Raw genomic sequence first — 18,388 nt, 5'->3', positions numbered from 1 at the left:
TATAACTAACCCCAAAACTTCAGGGGCAGACAGTAACTGTTTATCTCACGTGTTTAGAGTAAACTTGGAGTGGTTCTGCTGATCTTGGCTGGCCTCACTTGCATGCTTTGAGGGTGACTGGCCGTCCACCCATCTAGGCTGGCCTCACCACAGGGGACTTGGCCCTGCTCCATGTGCCACCCATCCTGCATCAGGCTAGCCTGGGCATGCCCTTGTCATGGTGATGGCAGAGGTGCAAGAGAGAACAAGCAGGAACTTGCAAATCCTCTTAAGGCTAGGCCCAAAACAGGCATACTCTTCCCCTCACCGCATTTTATTAGCCCTAACAAATTAAGCCCAGATTCAAGGGATGAAAGTAGACTCCACCTCTTTGGGGAGAAGGACTGCAAACTCACAGAGGAAAGGGTGTGAGACCATTCATATCATCAGTCCACCATAGACCTGTGTGAGTTGTCTTTTATTTGTACTTAGGCTGATGTTTTGCAAATAGTGAATGCCTCATACATGTATGTTGTATAAAAGTAAATAAAGTTAGCATTTGCTAAGTTTTCTATTCAAGATTGGATTGGCTTTATGATCTAGACGTGAGTTTATCTGTTAGGTAGATCTAGACATGAGTTTATCTGTGAATAAGACTTTATCTGTTAGAAGGAAAGTTTATGTCATCCTAGTTAGTAGAATCTGGATTTTTCTTGCATTGGGTGCAGGGCAAATTGGTTGTCACTAAGACATCCCTCTTCTTATCATCTTTTCCGTCATGGGGTCTACCATCATCATTTTTAGGATTTTAGAATATAAACGTCTGAGAGAAGGGGGACAAAGAGAGGGAGAACTTGCCACACCGAAGTGGATCAATTGCTCCTGGATGGGAAATTTTATTTCATGTGTTGACCACTGAGTGTATGTTAAAGAGGAATAAGCAACCTCTGCCCAGTGTCTTTAACCTTTGCTCTTGCTTCTTACCCTTAGAGTAGCTCACGGGAAGAGGGGTCTCTGGGCCAGCAGCTGCATCAGCATCACCTGGGAGCTTGTTAGAAATGCAAATACTACTGAATCAGTCACTTTGGCTCTGAGGCCCCGGGAGATCTGTGGCTTTAACAGTCCCTCTGATGATGATTCTGATGTGGATGATATTTGAGAATCCCTGCCACAACTCCAGCAGCCATAGAAACTAACAGATTAGGTCCCCTTTGTTGACTCTCACACACTTCTGAGGATATTACAGCATAGTCTGAACCATGCATTAGTCAGAAATACGTTCAATACCTTCTGGTGTCAGGACAAAGTCAGAGGCATCCCATTCCCCACCAGCTTACCTAAATGTTACTTTACTTTGCTTTTTTTGGGGGGGCGGGTGGGGGAGGTTTTGTTTTGAGACAGGGTCTCGCTCTGTAGCTCAGGCTGGAGTGCAGTGGTGCAGTCATGGTTCACTACAGCCTCAATCTCCCAGGCTCAAGCAATCTTACCATCTCAGCCATCTGAGTAGTTGGAACCACTGGTGTGCGCCACAATGCCTGGCTAAGTTTTTAGTATATTTTGTAGAGATGAGGTCTTGCTATATTGCCCAGGCTGGTCTCAAACTCCTGGCCTCAAGCGATTTTCCCACCTCAGCCTCCTAAAGTGCTGGGATTACTAGACATTAGCCACCATATCCGGCCTATTTTGCTTTTTCATTCACAAAGATACACCACTAAAGATGCCGTATCTCAAACCTGCCCCAAGTTATTACAAGGCATATCTCAAGGTTGGAATAAGCTTCTTTTCCCAAAACAGACCAGGGTTCTGCCAGGACATGGGACAAATTATGCTGAGGATCAGACACCTCTTGTCTTTCTTTCTCCCTCAGGGGAGCCACTAGGCCTGCAGGTGCCCATTTCAGGTACAAAGAACTTTATAAAGCAGGTGAGCGCATTGTCAACACGAAGTAAGTATCAGAGTTAATCATAAGGATGAGGGTGGTGTCCCTAGAAGGGGTATTTCATAAGGGGTTAGAGAAACTCCTGTTCCTGGCTGGGCACAGTGGCTCACGCCTGTAATCCCAGCACTTTGGGAGGCCGAGGTAGGCGGATCACAAGGTCAGGAGTTCAAGACCAGCCTGACCAACGTGGTGAAACCCTGTCTCTACTAAAAATACAAAAATTAGCCGGGCATGGTGGTGCATGCCTGTAATCCCAGCTACTCAGGAGGCTGAGGCAGGAGAATCACTTGAACCCGGGAGGCGAGGGTTGCAGTGAGCCAAGATCATGCCATTGCACTCCAGCCTGGGTGACAGAACGAGACTGTCTCAAAGGAAAAAAAAGAAAAAAGAAAAACTCCTGTTCCCAGCTTCCCCTAAGCTTTTGGGCTCTCCTAGCATCTTGAATGAGGCCTGGCCTGTGTGTTCATGTTGATGAGTCTTCATAGCCCCCTGATATACCTGGGTTTGTGTGTGTATATGTGTGTGTGTGTGTGTGTGTGTGTGACAGAGAGAGAGAGAGAGAGACAAAGACAAAGACAGAGACCAAGAGAGTTATCAACTGGTTGGCTCCAGGATTGAATACCAGTTACCTTAACTGTGCTCCTTATTTTCCCTTGACTCACACAAGCCGCTTCTGTTTGATTCACATAGAACCGTGAGAAACAGTCTCGTATGTGAGGCTGTGTTTTTCATTCTATTCAGTCTTTGTATATTCAAATTCTTCTAGTTTCAGCTCTTGCTGTTCTGCCAGATTTCCATCGCATTGATGGCTTCTCTGAATTAATAAGTGTTTTGCAATTGCTGAAAAGTTTTCTACCCCCAAGCACTGGGACTTATCCATATTGATTTTTTTCCCCTTTCTCTTTCCTCTCTAGCCCCTTCTTAGATGTTGTATTTTGTAACGTGTTAATAGAATTTTTCTTTCGTCCTGACACTTTATCTATTCAGGAGGTCTTTGCGAGCCCCACTGTACAGCCGGACTACAGAGGAAAGAGCTCTATTCTTTATGACAATGGTTGCCCTAAAAACATATACAGATCCTCCCCCACGCTCACCAGGGTGGAGCGAATGTTGAGAGGGCACTATTAGAAAACGTCCAAACTTAGGAAGGAAAAGGAGAGCCAATTATGCACTGTTGAAAGGAGGTTTTGAAAATACATTTTAAAAAAATCCAAAACATTTATTTCCTAAGGGAATCCGAGTCCCAGTACCAAAACATGGCCAGCACAGAAGGGCAGCTGTTTTCCTTACTGTTAGGCATTTTCAGTTCAAAATAAGGATTTGGCAAACATCTTAGAAAATATGGAGATGGGTGCAAAACAGATGTCACATTTACCTGTGTGATACCCGGCAGGACTCATCCCCCACCTACCCACACCCCAGGCATTCGAATTCCTATTGAGTCCCAGGGTCTGAGTCTGAGATATGCTCATATCACCATATGCTCAAGTGTGACTGCTCTGTGTACAAACACACCAGTTGATCTTATGGTGATTTTGCGTGTGTGGTGGTGCATGGGAGGCGGAACGGCTGTTGTGTGTGTGGCCCCAGCAGGTACCGGCGGGGGGCTCTTGAAGCCTGCCCAAAAGGAGTTTGTCCTTCCTGGGATGGGCATGGGGACAGGGTGGGAGGGTCTGGTGAAGGAACCCCTGTTTAAGGGATCTCCAAACTAGCATTGCCCACTCCCACCATCCTGGTGCCTGGGAGAGAGAGGGCAGCTCCCTGCTGGAGGAGCCACCATGCCAGGCCATTTTGCTCCCAGTAACTGACTTCAGAAATGGGGAGCAGAAGGGGAAGGCCCCAGGAGCCTGTTTGTTCAGGCTTGGTTGCTTAGCAACAAAAGGGGGCCCTGACTTGAGAAGAGATGTTTAAGCCAGGCCAGTCCCTTTGAGGTTTATGACCGGCTTGCCTACCCCCGTCTTCCATTCTTACCTTGACTTTGCTCTTCCCCCTATTATATTTGATCGCATCTAGAAAAATACATTTGATTTGTCTGCAGGCATCATTTTAAGCCTCGGTTTATTGCTTTGCCCAGTGTCTTCCCCTCCGTTGGAGATTGTAGTCTGGGAGGAGTGAGGCATGAATAGCCCACAATTCCTTTTCTCAAAGGGATTAGCGCCAGCCCCCAAGCTCATTTGTGAGCCTTTGAGTGCACATCCACGGTGCTCAGTCCTTCTTAGCCACAGGCACACAGTGAAATTGCTCTGAGGACAGGGCCCCCTGCTAACAGTTTTACCCACCCACAACCACACGGATTAGGTTGTATTTTTACCATCAACCTTGAGCACAAAGTAAATGAAGAGAGTAGGCTGCACACTGGTCAGACCAGGTGCCCTCCCCCGGTGAGTAGCTGAAGGGTGAGGACAAACACCTGTGCTAAAGATATGTGCTCTGTGGGATAAAGGAGTGGGTCATAAATACTCATAAAAGGAGTGCATTCCAGAGCGGAATCTGGTTCATTAAGTGTGAGTTCCTTGAGCTCTATGTGGGAGTTGAGTGTGGACCCTGAAATCTTATTGCCAGAAACATGCGGAAGGGGTTACAGGATGCGTGGGAGGGGTCTGGAAGAGATTAGCAAGAGAGACAGAGGATGCCTTTGCTATTTTATTATGTTCTTCTCTTTGATGTTTTTAAAAAGGTCCTAGCATCAATGTATTTGTTTGCTAGTACTGCCATAATAAAGTAACGCAGATTGGAGGGCTAAAACAACAGAAATGTATTTTCTCACAATTCTGGAGGCCAGAAGTTCAAGATCAAGGTGTGGCGGGGTTGGTTTCTTCTGAGGCCTCTCTCCTTGGCTTGCAGTCTTCTCCCTGTGTTGGCACATGGCCTTCCCTGTTTGTGTTTGTGTCCTAATCTCTTCTGATAAGGACACCAGTCATATTGGATTAGGGCCCACCCTAATGATCTCATTTTAAATTAATTACTTCTTTGAAGAACCTCTCTCCAAATACGGTCACATTTTGAGGTCCTGGGGGTTAGGACTTCAACTATGAATTTTGGGAGACACAGTTGAGCCCATAACAATCAGGATGTTCAAGCTTCATTGTTTATCACTAAAAACAATTCACATATCTATTAGAAGGGCAATAATTAAGTAAGCTATGGCTTCTTACGCTGGGAAATATGCTTCGGTCAAGATAGTAGTATACATGATACACTAACCTGGAAATTGTTTGCCATATTATAATGTTACAGGTTAGCAAAAGGAAAAATTCCATATACTATATGATTTAAATTATGTTGAAATAGGCATAGTTTTTTCTTTCTTTAGAAAAAAAATACTCTAGGCCTGGAGCAGTGGCTCACACCTATAATCTCAGCGCTTTGAAAGGCTGCTGCAGGAGGATCACTTGAGCCCAGGAGTTCAAGACCAGCCTGAGCAACATAGTGGGACCCTGTCTCTAAAAAAAAAACAAAAATAGCTGGGCATGATGGTACATGCCTGTAGTCCCAGCTACTCAGGAAGCTGAGGCAGGAGGATTGCTTGAGCTCAGGAGGTCGAGACTGCAGTGAGCCATGATGGTGCCACTGCACCCTAGCCTGGGTGACAGAGTGAGATCTTGTCTCAAAAAATAAAAAGCAGACACTAAAGGGAACTATATAAAATGTTAACTGTATATAACTGTGTGGAGTGGAAAGACCACTGTTTTTTTTTCTTTCTACTTTTTTGCGTTTTCAAATATTTTTTGATAAGCGACTATTACTTCTGTAATGGAAACTACCCCCTCACCCCCCGACATGCATATAATGTTTTGTGTACTTTCTTAAAATTCCTAAAGCAGCCTTTATTCTATATTTGTTTTGCAGGTGGAAGATGCAATGCTGATGTTTGATAAAACTACCAACAGGCACAGAGGTAAGATTACCCCAGTGTAAGAGGGTTGCGTTCACCCTTTCCTGGCCTGTCTGTCTGTCATCCCCAGTCCCACTGACAAAAGATACAGTGAAGAGTCTGGAGTCAAGCAGGTAGAGGTGACCATCCATTGAAGATCTTTATTCACAGAGGGTCCCAGTAGCACAAAGAGTTCCAGTACTGGATAGTTGAAAAACCATTTCCTTCTGGCCTAGGAACTCCTGTTTAGTTATGCGGCCATCCCTGACACACACATTCAGATGTACCTCTCTAATCCTGCCTTTCTGGGTCCCTTGCTAACCTCGGCACTAAGCGATCCAAGTGGAAATTATTCATGGCAGTGACTCAATTGAGTTATCAATTTGTATTGAAGGAGGTTCTTTAGGAGCAGACTGTCAACCTAAAGAGCCAAAAAATCAAAATAAAACATTGTAGGTTCCTTGGGTATCTAGTGATTACAACCTTGGGAATGATCCGTGGGGCCTCTGGAATGTGTAGAGGGCATCTGCACTTAATTGTGTTTTTCCCTGTGCTGCTTCTGTCCCATCCACTTTACAAAAAGTGGGTCTTAACCTGGAGTTTATGAACCTCTGCAATGACATGCAAAATGTTGTATGTTTATACTTTTTCTTGGGTGAAGATCCCTAGGTTTGGACAAATTCTCAAAAGGGTCTCTGGCCCTGCCCTTAGTCTCTTCCTTCCCCAAAAAGAACACATTAAATTTATTGCTTTAAACAGAAAAATTGGAGGCATCTAGAAAAGTCCTCCCTGGAGGTAGCAGAGTCAAAGGAGGTGATGACTTAGTGTTCTGTTCTCCGGAAGCTCAGGTTTCTGGGGTTCCTATTAACAGGGTGTTAATGAGCAGAGCTTCCTAAGGGGGTGGCAGGAAATGGTGTGCTGGTGCCCTCGAGGGAGGGAGCCTGTGAGTGAACAGCATTTCCTTGCCACTTGGATTGCATTTAGATGTTTCCTGTGTTGTTTACATTCCTGCTGTCACCTGTGATTAGAAGCAGTTACCCAGCACTGACTGTATGTCTTTCCTGTTTGGAGAAGGCAGAGTGAGTGAAAGGCAAGAAGGAGTGGAGTGGGAATCGTCACTAGCGGGGCTGGGAGAAGGAGGGGGATATCCTGAGTGTGTCTGGTAATCTGGCTTCGAATGCATCCCTCTACAGCATCCTCAGAATGGGAGAGTTGAGCGTTGGGTGCACAACAGTGGTGTCAAGTGGTATTTATGGAGGGAAGAGATGGCAGGGGGTGGAGGGTGGGGAGCAGTGGAGAAGCAGGGAGAGAAAGGAGGGCCATGCAGGTGTGGAATGATCGGTTTTGTCCACTGCATTGCTGGGGAGTGAGAGCCCAGGGAGTGAGATGAAGGTTGTGCCCGTGGTGGGCAATTCAGGATTATCCTCCATCATCATCCACATTCTGTCAATCTAGCTTTATGGTTTCCAAGCCCAACTTCCAGATGCATCTCCTGATGTGACCTTCGCAGCAGTCCCTGGAGGGTTGTTGTGACATTGGGAAAAATCACTTAACTTTTTTATGCCTCAGTTTATTCATCTGTAGGATGGGGGTAATCATAGAACCTCCTCACAGGATTGCTCGGAGAGTGTAATGCCAAGCATCTAGTCAATTGTGCATAAATGTTAGCTCTTATTATTAGCGTTATCATCACCTCCATCCAGTTGGCAAAATAACCAAGGCTCAGAGGAGGCAACTGAGAGACCCCATGGCTGAGCGGGGTCTCAGGACTATTGATTTCAAATTCTGCTGTCGCTCTGCTGTGTCCAGATGGGAATGCATTTGTTAAAAAGAGCACTGCCAGCTATTTATTTTCAGGGTGGGTGATGCCCATTTGAATTTGGCACCTGGTGTTCAGTGTTAGAACTCATAATCCTGGGAGATTCCAGAGTTGCCCTCAGGTGATATTGTTGTCCTTTTATTTTGAAAATCAATGAAAGTATTTTTTGATCTGCTGTGTGTCAAGCCCTGTGCTGGGGGCTCACACTGGTATCATCTCATTAACTCTCAGAGCCGGGCAGGGAGAGGGCTGGTCATGGCAGAGGTGGGATTGAAACACCGGACTTTCTCGGTGAAGGCCCAGAGGATGTGCCAGGAAAAGTTCTCTCTTATTTTTAACCAGATCCCTGTTGCTGTGGGTGAAGCCTCTTCCCTTTTTCCAAAAGGGAGAAAGGAAGGTGCTGGGCCACAGAGATGGGGTGGCAGTTCGTCTGGGACGGGCGCGGGAAGAGTTTGTTGCCCATCGTGAGGTGGAGGATGGTCTGTTGGAGGGTCCGCTGCTCAGAGTGGCTTCGGGACATCATTGCTGGCTCTCCAGGAGTCCTGGTGGACACTGGCAGGAAGGAGCGTGGGCAGGGCCTTGGTGCATGCACACTCCTGCCCCCAGCCAAGCCAGAACCTCTGCTAGCACCCTCGGACCTGCCAGAGCTGAAGATGCCTGCAGTGGGGGCGGGACCAACTCTAAAACGTGTGGAGCCCAGAACTAGAGGAAAGGCAGGGCCTCCTGTTCAAAGAGGATTGAGAAGCTGGCCTGAGGGGCTGCAGCCTGTGGAGGGGGGAGACATGCCAGGAAGCCTCAGCAGGAAAGAGCTGCCATCCCACTGCCCTCCCTCTCATCCAGGGCCCTCCCACTCTGCAATGTTGTTTCTGTGTGGGTGGGAGCAGCGGCCCATACACATGTTCCAACCCCTCAAGATACCGGAGGAGGCATTTCTCTTTGAACTGGGTGCTAAAGCTGGTATAATACTTCACTGCATTTAGAACATTTAAGGGAGTGAAAAAAATTTTTTGATTTTTAAAAAGAAGAACATATCACAGCAGAGGCACAGATCATATATATGGAGCGAGCCGGCCCCACATCTGTGGCCTGATGGAGTGCGCATTTGGAGTCAGGTGATAAGCACAAGGAAATAAAATCCTCATGCAGCCACCTTGCCCCAAACTTACCTTCACCTCCTCGGTTCCTGCTGTCCATGATCTTATCAAGAGGAAAGTGCTGCAGTGGCAGAAGTTGAGGACATCTCCCTGGCTGGCGCCACCTCCAACTCTCTTCTTAAAGAGGCCCAGACCATCGACCCAGAGGTGTTGTCACGGCACATGCTTAGCACTTGTCCTCAGACTCCTAGCCCAGCCCTGTGGGGCAGCCTGGGGCCTCAACTCATCCTTACCTCAGGAATTTTGACAGCTACCTGTGTGTCCTTGGAGCTGTGTGACATGAGCTGTGTGACATTTGCTGCTCAGGGATAACCACAGGGAACTGGGCTTAACATCTGATGAGCATCAGGTGGGCCAGGCTCCTGGGGCCCATTCAGTCTCCACTTGCTGTTAGGAGCCACAGGTCAGGGCAGAATTTCCACTCCTTGACCCCACTGGTCACCTCCTGTCCCTGCTCCCTGTTGGTCTCTGTTGGGGCAGGGAAGCCCTCAGTTCCATCTGCATGGCAGCAGCTTGTATCTCCCATCCACAGGAGCACCAGCCTGGGGCTCACTAGTGCCATGGGAGAGAACCCAGGACCTAGGAGCGAATGAGCCTCCCGCAATGTATGTCTTCCACCCTGCAAGCAGGAAGAGGGTCCCACGTTCAGTCTTTGACTCACAGTGGGTGGAGCCCTGGAGATGTGGGGGCTCTCATCTTTCTCCTTACAGACGGGCCTTCCTCCAGCTTTTGCTGCTCCCGTGACATTTTTCCTGGGGGCACATTCCCTAACCTCTGAGCATCTCAGGTTCTTCCTCTAGAAAATAAGAGACCTGGGATTGATGAGCCCCAGGACCTGAAGTATGTTTCTGGCCTTTAGCTTTTTAACTGTGAGAATGTTCAAGATGAATTCCTTTGCTATTTTTGTGACTAGGGGAGGGAGTGGGCAGTTGTTGCAGGTTGGGTTCCCTGGGAAGCAACTCTAGGAAGGGATTAGCAAGTGGGAGGTTTATCCAGAAGTGCTCTTGATCAGGAGAGGGCAGAGGGAGAAGCTGACTTGCGATGCCCTTCTGCAATGGGGCGGTCCTTCAGGGGTCCCCAGCTGGGGTGGGAGTGCCATCCTTGATGCCTGCACGCTGGCCTGTCATTGGGTGCAGCCCACCCCGTGAGACTGGTGTGACCAGGGCTTTCCCTGGGGAAATCCTGGAGGGGACTTCCAGCTGGGGACTATCTTCCAGCAGCACTCCCAGCCACTGGGAAGGAGGTCCTTCATTCCTGAAGGGGATCTAAGCATCCTGACACAGCACCCACTGTGATGGTATTGGGAGTTCTGTTGCTGTCTAAGCAGGCCATGTTAGCAATCTTGATAGAAACAGCCAACACTTTATGAGCACTTACACACCAAGTGCTTAGCACAGTGCTGGCACCTACCATTGAATCTTGATGACAAACAGCCATAGGTGAACCGAACTGCCCAGAGTCTCACACTGGTGAAAGCAGAGCTGGGACGTAAACCCAGCCTGTCTGACCCGGAGCTCAGGTTCTTACACTCTGCAAGCATTGTGCAAGGCAACTGGTTAAAGCAGAGGAGCTGGTCATTTTAAGGGTTTAGTATTTCCTCATTTTCTGTCCTTCTCCGCAGCAGCCTTCTTGCTGGATGACCGTGTTCCTCCATTTCCACTTGGAGAAATTAAGGCACATAAGTTTGGAATATTGCATAGCAGATTCCTGCAGCCAGACAAGGAGCAGAGCTATTGTTAAAACCTGGATGCCAGTCGGTTTCCAAGGAGGCCGAGGCGCTTGGATCACCAGAGGTCAGGAGTTCAAGACCAGCCTGGCCAACATGGTGATACCCTGTCTCTACTAAAAATACAAAAATTAGCTGGGTGTGGTGGTGGGTGCCTCCTGAAATCCCAGCTACCTAGGAGGCTGAGGCAGGAGACTCGCTTGAACCCAGGAGGCAGAGGTTGCGGTGAGCCGAGATTGCGCCATTATACTCCAGCCTGGGCAACAAGAGTGAAACTCTGTCTCACAAAAAAATAAAACAAAAACCTGGATGCCTCCCTTGGCCCTGTCCCTCACTTCATTTCCTGGCCTTCCATACAATGATTTGTGCCCAGTGAGACAGGAGAATGGTGGCTTTCCAGTTTTCTCAGAGTCACTTCATTTGCTCTCTAAAAGTTGTTAGAGGTGGTCTGGAAAACACTGGGCTGATCATCAATGGACTTAATCATTAGGAGGGGGAAGTTTGTTGCTTTATCCTTGTAAAAGTCAGATAAGATCTGGGACTGGGCATTAAGTATTGATCCCAAGGTGGGGCTGGAGGGGAGGGACAGGGAGGGAAGAGGCAACAAGGTGCTGTCCTTCCAGTTTGCTCTGTTGTTGGCAGGAGGCCGGGGAGTAGACAGCCAGTGGGAGGGTGCACTGGCCAGCTCTCTCTCCAGTGTCCCCACAACCTCAGCCCTGATGGAGAAAGTGGAATGCGGGCATGTTGCTTGCTGAAATAATCTCACACTCACCTCCTTATGGGGGAAGGGAGCCCTCCCCATTGTGAGGGTCACTGTAGAGGAGCCTCAGCTGTCCTTCCCTCCAATTTCAGGGCCCTGCTCAGGTTCCTGAGCCCTGCACAGGTTCCTGAGCCCTGCACAGCTGGGTTCCTCCAGGAACGATCTGGATGGTTGAGGCCTAGTTGAAAGCAGGTGAGGAGTCTCTGAAACTAATCCCATAGCCTGGTGAGGGAGTGGTTTCTGGCAGAGGACATCCCTGTGGCCTTCATTATCCAGCAGGCCTGTTGCCCTGGAACATTGCCAGAGGCAAAGGAACAGGAGACAGTGGGAGAGAAATAAAGATTAGTGTGATGGATGACTCTTCTCCCAGCAGTTAGCAGTTGCTTATTAAATGCAATGCTAATGGCTTTGGAGAGGAATAACAGCCCTGAGACCCCCCGGAAGTGGGTGGGATGGTTTTGTGAGCCCCAGCGAGCACCATCAGTGGCAGGCCTCTTGGACTGAGAGGGTCCTTTCCCAGAGTGGCTGTGGTTTGTCCCAGTTCCTGGGCTGGAAAGGTGCAGTGGTAGGGGATCCAGCCAGAGGGAGGAGCATCCAGGCAGGTGGCCAGAGAGCTTGGGTTCTTCCTTGAGCTTGCTCAGTCTCTGTCCCAAAAAGCAGTTGGCTGAAGTTTAAGGTCTTTGTAATTTGCGTAATTGGTTTATTTATTAAAATGGTGCCAGTAAGATGTAACTTAAGCTGTGATAGAAGATAATGCTTTTCTAAGGAGGAAAAACAGCCCTTAATGTTTTGAATACCTGCCAGACACTCACTTTTGAAACTGACCTCTGAAGTCCAGATTGACTCTTTTATGTACGATGTATAAAGATGTTTAAGAATTGCAATGTAATTATTTGTTTATTGGTGTCTATTTCTCAAAAAAAAAAAAGAGGGCATAGAAAAGAGTTTCACAAAGGTGTAGGTTACATTTTAAAATAATTTAAAGCATTGCTTCACTTGTAGGTGTGGGATGTCAGACATAATGTATGCATGTCCTTCCTAATGAGAGTCTAACATTCTGAGTTTATTTACCTAGGGAAGAACGCTGGGACTGTATAAGCTGTAGATGTGACTTTGTAGGCTGGAGGAAGAAGTGTGTTTGACAAAAACGATCAGACCCTCTGGCCAGAAAGGGACAGTCCAAAAAGAAGGGTTGTTGGAGGGAGTAGAAAATATGATAAGGATGTGTAGAATCACAGCTGGTGATGACACTTTTGCTGATGTGGCAGGAGGGCAGCCTGCAAAAGATTGGCTCCCATGCTGCCCTCGTTTGGGGTCTGGAGCAGGATTTGCTGTCTGTCTTCCCTGCTGGAATTTTACTGGTAGTATTTTCCCCACCTCTCAAATCTGCTCTTATCTTTCCACTAATTGCTGATGGTGTTAAGTATCCATCAAATCCTCTCCCAAGTCCGAGATGTGTTAAGGGGTTTATTGGAAGCCTGTAAACCAACAGTTGGTCACTATTGGTATTGATCCTAATTCTGCACCAGGATTAGAAACCACTTGACAAGAAAGCAGACAGTCTGTCATAGACCACCACCAACAGCCAGGGTTCCTGACCTCCCAGAGCTTTCAGTTTAGTCCGTAGTGTGATGTAACATGCCAGCTGGGTTCTCTTATGTAAGTTCAGGGTCCTAGATGGGGTTAGGTGAAAATCCAGTTCTCTTTCCAGAGTGGACCATTGTCGGGTGGCAGAGGGTGGGGGGGTGGGCAACTGTTTAAGAAAGACATTGACCAACAGGAATCTAGGAGAGAATGGTGAGAATGGGGTAGAAACTCAATATGATTGAGTCCAAGAGGTCTTGAGGGGAGTGGAGAGCTGTGATGTGGTCATCCATTGCAGCCTTTGGGTACTTGAAGAGTTTCCATTGGAAAAGAGTTCTGTGTAGCCTCGAAGTTGGGCACACTTGAGTTAGAACAAGGAAGAATCGCCTAGTCCAACAGTGGCAATAAGAGGACAGCCATTGCCCCTCTGCCAGATTCTCAGAACCCAAGGTTCCGTGCCTCCAGTGGGCTCATTCTAAAGCTGGGGCTGTGTGAGGGGGTGGGCAAGCTGCGTGCCCATCGTGAGGGGCACACCCGCCTCTTCACTCCCTTGCAGGGCTGTATCCCCAGGCTCTGTAACCTTGCAGTGATAGAGGGCAAAGGAGGGGGTGGGATAAAGAGTCAGCCCACCCTTTGCCATCTTTCAGAGACCAGCCCCGGAGCTGTCTGCACATTTTATTTTCTCGTTAAATAAACACCATTAGCCTTCCTGAGAAATTGGTGCAAACATGACCTCGCAAATAACCAATTAAAAGGGTAGGGTTGAAGGGGAATGTGAATTTGAAAACATGTAGAGGAGGCCATTAAAGATTCCAGTAGAATCTGGCAACATCGATCCGAGACCTTAATTTTATTTCTGACAGGAAAGCAAGGAGTGTGCTTTAATTTTTTTTTCCCTGAGTTAACTCAATTCCGGAAGCGCCCATTCCGGCGCTGTCTCTTGAGATATTAATCAACACAGTAGCTTGGTTTCTGTTCACCTGCTTTTCTTTGGAGACACGGAGTAATACAAAGCCCTCAACTTCCTAGCAACAGGGCTGGGGGACAGGGTGCCCGGGGCAAGAGGGAGCTTGCAAAGCCAGGGGGAATTTGGTACCCAGGATGAGCTGCACTTTTTTAGCCAAAATATAAATCTTAAACTTCTTTCCTTTGGAATAAAAGCCCTGGCACCAAAAGGGTGGTGACCTAATAGGTCTTCCTGCCTCCCCGTGCTGTGGCCCACGGAAGCAGAAAGGGAGTGGGCTCAGGGTCAGCAACTTCATTGACCCAGAAGTGGTTTTTTTGTAGAGAGGGACAATGAGTCTTTTGTTTGGTCCTGTTCCCATAGAGGCCCAGGCTCTGACTCTCACAACATGGTTTAAGATCTCGGTGAGGGCAGAGTGTGGAGATCTGAAGAGAAAGGAGCTTTTAGCATGGCAGCTTGATTAAAAGCACCCCCTTTCTTAGCATCACGGCACTGCCAGTGGCCCAAGAGGGCTGGGCCAGGGGTTGCCGCAAGCCCTGGGTGGCTGCCTCCCCGTTGGGACTTAAGGTTCCTAGAGGGGTCCCGGTTACTATGCACCTCTGGACTTCAGCCTCTGTTTTCAGTTTGTGGATCAGAGGGTGTACGCTATCCCATCTGTATCTGTATATCAGCATGGTATGCTGCAAAGAGCTTGAGTTTTAGAGTTGGTCATACTCGGTTTCAGATCCCAGCTTTCCCTTGGGCGTGATCTCAGGCAAGTTACAAGATGTTTTACTCCCTTGTGAAGGTAACACACCCGCTCTGTAAGAGTTAAATGATTCCACTTGCATAGTGCCCACTCCCCGTTCCCCGCAAGTGGAGAGTGCGGGGCAGCCTGGGTTCTTCCCCCTTCCTCCTTAAGTGAAACCACCTGCTTAACTTCTTTAGGCAAACAAACTAAAATCTGTGTTTGAGTTTTGGGGACCCTAGTCTTGAAAAATAAAACTCTTTCGTGGTTGTTTTTTCCTCTGCTTTGCACACACACATATGCTTGCATCTTTGAAAGGATACCTGCAAAATCGGTAACAAGGAGTTAGAACTTCATATTGGTTAAGATCACATGCTCTGAAGTGAGACAGATCTAAGCTCTGTGACTTAATAGCTGTGTGACCTTGGGCAACTTACTTATCTTCTCTGCGACTCAGATTCCTTATCTATAAAATAGGACTTTGGGTTAGCCTGGGGCTTACGTCATTTAATGAGTATAAAGGGTTTGGAACAGTCTCTGCCCATAGTAAACACTCAAATATGTTTTATGCACATGGGCGTATCATATGCAGATGTACATATATGAAAAACATACATACATGAAAAAGTGTTTGCTCCTTTTTTATGGGGAAGAGAATTAAGCGACCTGAGATAGAGAGATGGAGGGAATCTTTTTATTATATACTCATTTACTTTTTGAAATTTTTTTTTTTTTTGAGACGGAGTCTGGCTCTGTTGCCCAGGCTGGAGTGCAGTGGCGCAATCTTGGCTCGCTGCAATACTTTTTGAATTTTTGTACCTTATGCACTTATTACCTATTCATTTACTTCTTTAGTGTGAGCTTTTAAAATTTATTCCAATTTGAATTGTCAATGCAGTGATAGAACAACATGAAAGTGACTTTTCAAAAGAAAGAAAATTTACCAGCTGGGCACAGTGGCTCACGCCTGTAATCCCAGCACTTTCAGAGGCCAAGATGGGCACATCACTTGAGGCCAGGAGTTCAAGACCAGCCTAGCCAACATGGTGAAACCCCATCTCTACTGAAAATACAAAAATTAGCCAGGAACGGTGGCACGTGCCTGTAATACCAGCTACTCAGGAGGCTGAGGCAGGAAAATTGCTTGAACCCAGAGACAGAGGTTGCCGTGAGCTGAGGTCGTGCCACTGCACTCTAGCCTGGGTGACAGAGTGAGACTCTCAAAAAAAAAAAAAAAAAAAAAAATTACTCCATTCCGGCACCCTACCACAATAACTATTGTCTGCCTTCTTCCTGACATGCACATAAAATGTTTTTAAAGTTGGTTGTGACTGTGGGGTTAATATTTGTTGAGTGAGGTGTGGGCTCTGCCTCATCTGAGTTTTCTGTCCCGCCAGGGACCCCTAGGAGTTCCAAACCAGCAAGATGTGATTCAATGCAGCTGAGCATCCTTCACCTCTGAGTCTCCTCTGTCTTTTTGTTTCCATAAACAGATGATCTGATGGATAGATGAGGATTTTCTTAGTAGTTTCTGCTCTTCCCAGACAACGTGCTATTATTAGAATAGCCAGACTGGCCCTGGTTTGAAAAGAAGCCTGGTTTGCGCCAGTTCATCCAAGACCAGAGGGGAGGAGGGCCAGAACAGGGAGGTCCTCCATCCCAGGAGTTCAAAGTGCTTCGTAATTCAAGTTTAAAAAAAGTTAAAAGCATTTTTCTACCCCAAGTTATGACTAGTAAACATGTGGGGACCTTACACAGCATGGCAAATGCAGAATCTTCCTCTGCATTCCCATTGTTTATAGCTTAGGAGTCAAGGCAACACCCAGTTAATGATGCTTGTGAAGTGTCTGGGCCATGTGGCAAAGGGATAAGAGCTTAGGTCTAGATTCACACTGCAGGACTCACTTTCCAGAGCAACCACTAATCAATTGCTGTGTGACCCTGGACAAGTTACTAAATCTCCCTGAACCTCAGTTTTCTCATCTATTAAATGGTGTTAATGTTATTAACTCATGGACTTGGGACGTTTGAGTGAGATAGTTTTTCTGTGTGAAACATCTGATGCTTGGAAGGCTATCTGTGAATGTTAACTTTATCATTATCATATTAATTATTGTTATTTTACTACTAAGAATACTGTGACCGTCATTACTTCGGGAATGGAGGCTCAGGCTTGCTGATTGGAGAGAATGTTAACACCCTAGATGGCTGCTGGCAGATGCTGTCAAGTTTTCCACCTTGAAGGGTGTTATGGGCTGAATTTTGTCCTCCAAAAACATAAGTGGAAGTCCTGACCCCTAAAAGATACCCCCAAAAGAAGTCCTAATCCCAAAAAGATAAGTTGAAATACCTCAGAATGTGACCTTATTTAGAAAGAGTGTCTTTGGAGGTGTAATCGGGTTAAGAGGAGGTCTTAGTGGAATGAACTGATCTGACCATAGCCCTTATAAGAAGGAACATGTGAAGAGAGAGACACAGGGAGAGGGCCACGTGACCTCAGAGGCAGGGACAGGGGCAGTGCAGCTGCAAGCCAAGGATTGCTGACCACACCAGAAGCTAAGAGAAGAGCCTGAAACAGATTTTCCCCTGAGCCTTCAAGAGGGCATGGCCTTGCCAACACCTGGATTTCAGATTTCTAGCTTTCAAAACTGAGACAGAATAAGTTTCTGTTGTTTTAAGCCCCCCTCCCCCGTTTGTGGTAGCTTGTTACAGCAGCGCTAGGAAAATAATAGGGCAAAGCAGAGTTTCCTGCCCAGTATGTCCCCTTGCTCACTACTGGCCTGCAGTCCTGGTGGTCAGACTTATCCTTCTCACTCTGTGCCTTCCTAGTCATAACCCCGCTCAGCAAAATGATGTGCAAGAGAAGTTAGAGAAAAGACCTTTCATGCAACTGAGAACACAGCCCCCAAAGCCTGACTCGGTTCACACCTTGCCCAAGTTTAATTTGCCAAAGACCTTGAAATTGACCTTAGGATGTTAAAGATATATTTTGGTAGACAGAGAGAGAGACACTTGAAGAAGTCTGAAGTTTAAATTTTTATTTAGTAGCCTCCAGGGCTCAGTCATTTCTTTATAAGCCAATGAATAACCAGTACAGTTATGAGTTGTCAGAATTCCCAACTCCAGCGACACAAACCATGCTCATTAGAGTGGCGTTTCTAGCTGGTTCATTCAACTTGGCAATTCAGGGAAATAATCCAGAAAAAGGAAGGAAGAAAAAGAAGGAAATCAGGAGAGCTCATGTGTATGACAACATGCACCCTGGCATTCCTATATACCTGCCTCCCTTTCTATCCTGAAAAAAAAAAAATAAGAAAACAGCAAGACAACACTGAACTTCAAAAGCTGCCAAACAGACTTCTTGATTTCTTTATGTTGTCCCAGAAGCCCTTTCAGGCAGGAACATTTGCCAAATTCAATCCTGGAGTGAATTTTTAAGCTAAATTAATGCAGTTGGGGGCCAAAATGGCAACACCTACAGGTCTCCAGTTGTAAGGACGCCGGTGGGCACAACAGTAATTGATCATTATAGCACTCATGTGGATGTGCTTCTCTTCATCCTCTGGTTTGGTTGGCAAACCCAGTAGTGTATAAAAATCACTGCCAAGATTTTAAAGTGATCAGAGTTGTACACCTTTGAGCACTCCCTTCGCATTTGAAATTTCTCCCTCAACTTTCCACCCATCTTGGTATCAGGAAATAGTTGAAAGTGCCTTCTTCCCCCTGAATGTGTCCAGCATTGGTGCCTGTGTTCTAGCACCCTAGGCAAAGCTGGCGCCTCTGCACCAGATCTGCCATGTGCGTACGCAATGCTGACATCCGATTTATTATCTCGGAGGGCTGGGCTGGTTCATGGATGATT

The 18,388-nt window shown here is 47.0% G+C and overlaps 1 protein-coding gene across 7 annotated transcripts in view; it reads left to right on the top strand.

Annotated features, from left to right (window-relative positions):
* MSI2 (musashi RNA binding protein 2) overlaps positions 1-18,388 on the top strand; it is a 429,533-nt gene that overhangs the window by 268,740 nt on the left and 142,405 nt on the right. For all 7 annotated transcript variants that reach the window (XM_024234809.3, XM_024234807.3, XM_054535667.2 and 4 more), the window contains one exon: positions 5,768-5,816. In XM_024234809.3, coding sequence (XP_024090577.2) covers positions 5,768-5,816 — 49 coding nt within the window. The remainder of the gene's footprint in view (positions 1-5,767; positions 5,817-18,388) is intronic.

This window comes from Pongo abelii, chromosome 19 (genome assembly GCF_028885655.2).
Source record: "Pongo abelii isolate AG06213 chromosome 19, NHGRI_mPonAbe1-v2.0_pri, whole genome shotgun sequence".
Lineage (NCBI taxonomy): Eukaryota > Metazoa > Chordata > Mammalia > Primates > Hominidae > Pongo > Pongo abelii.
Note: the sequence above shows the minus strand (reverse complement) of the source record. Positions and strands in the feature narration are given on the sequence as shown.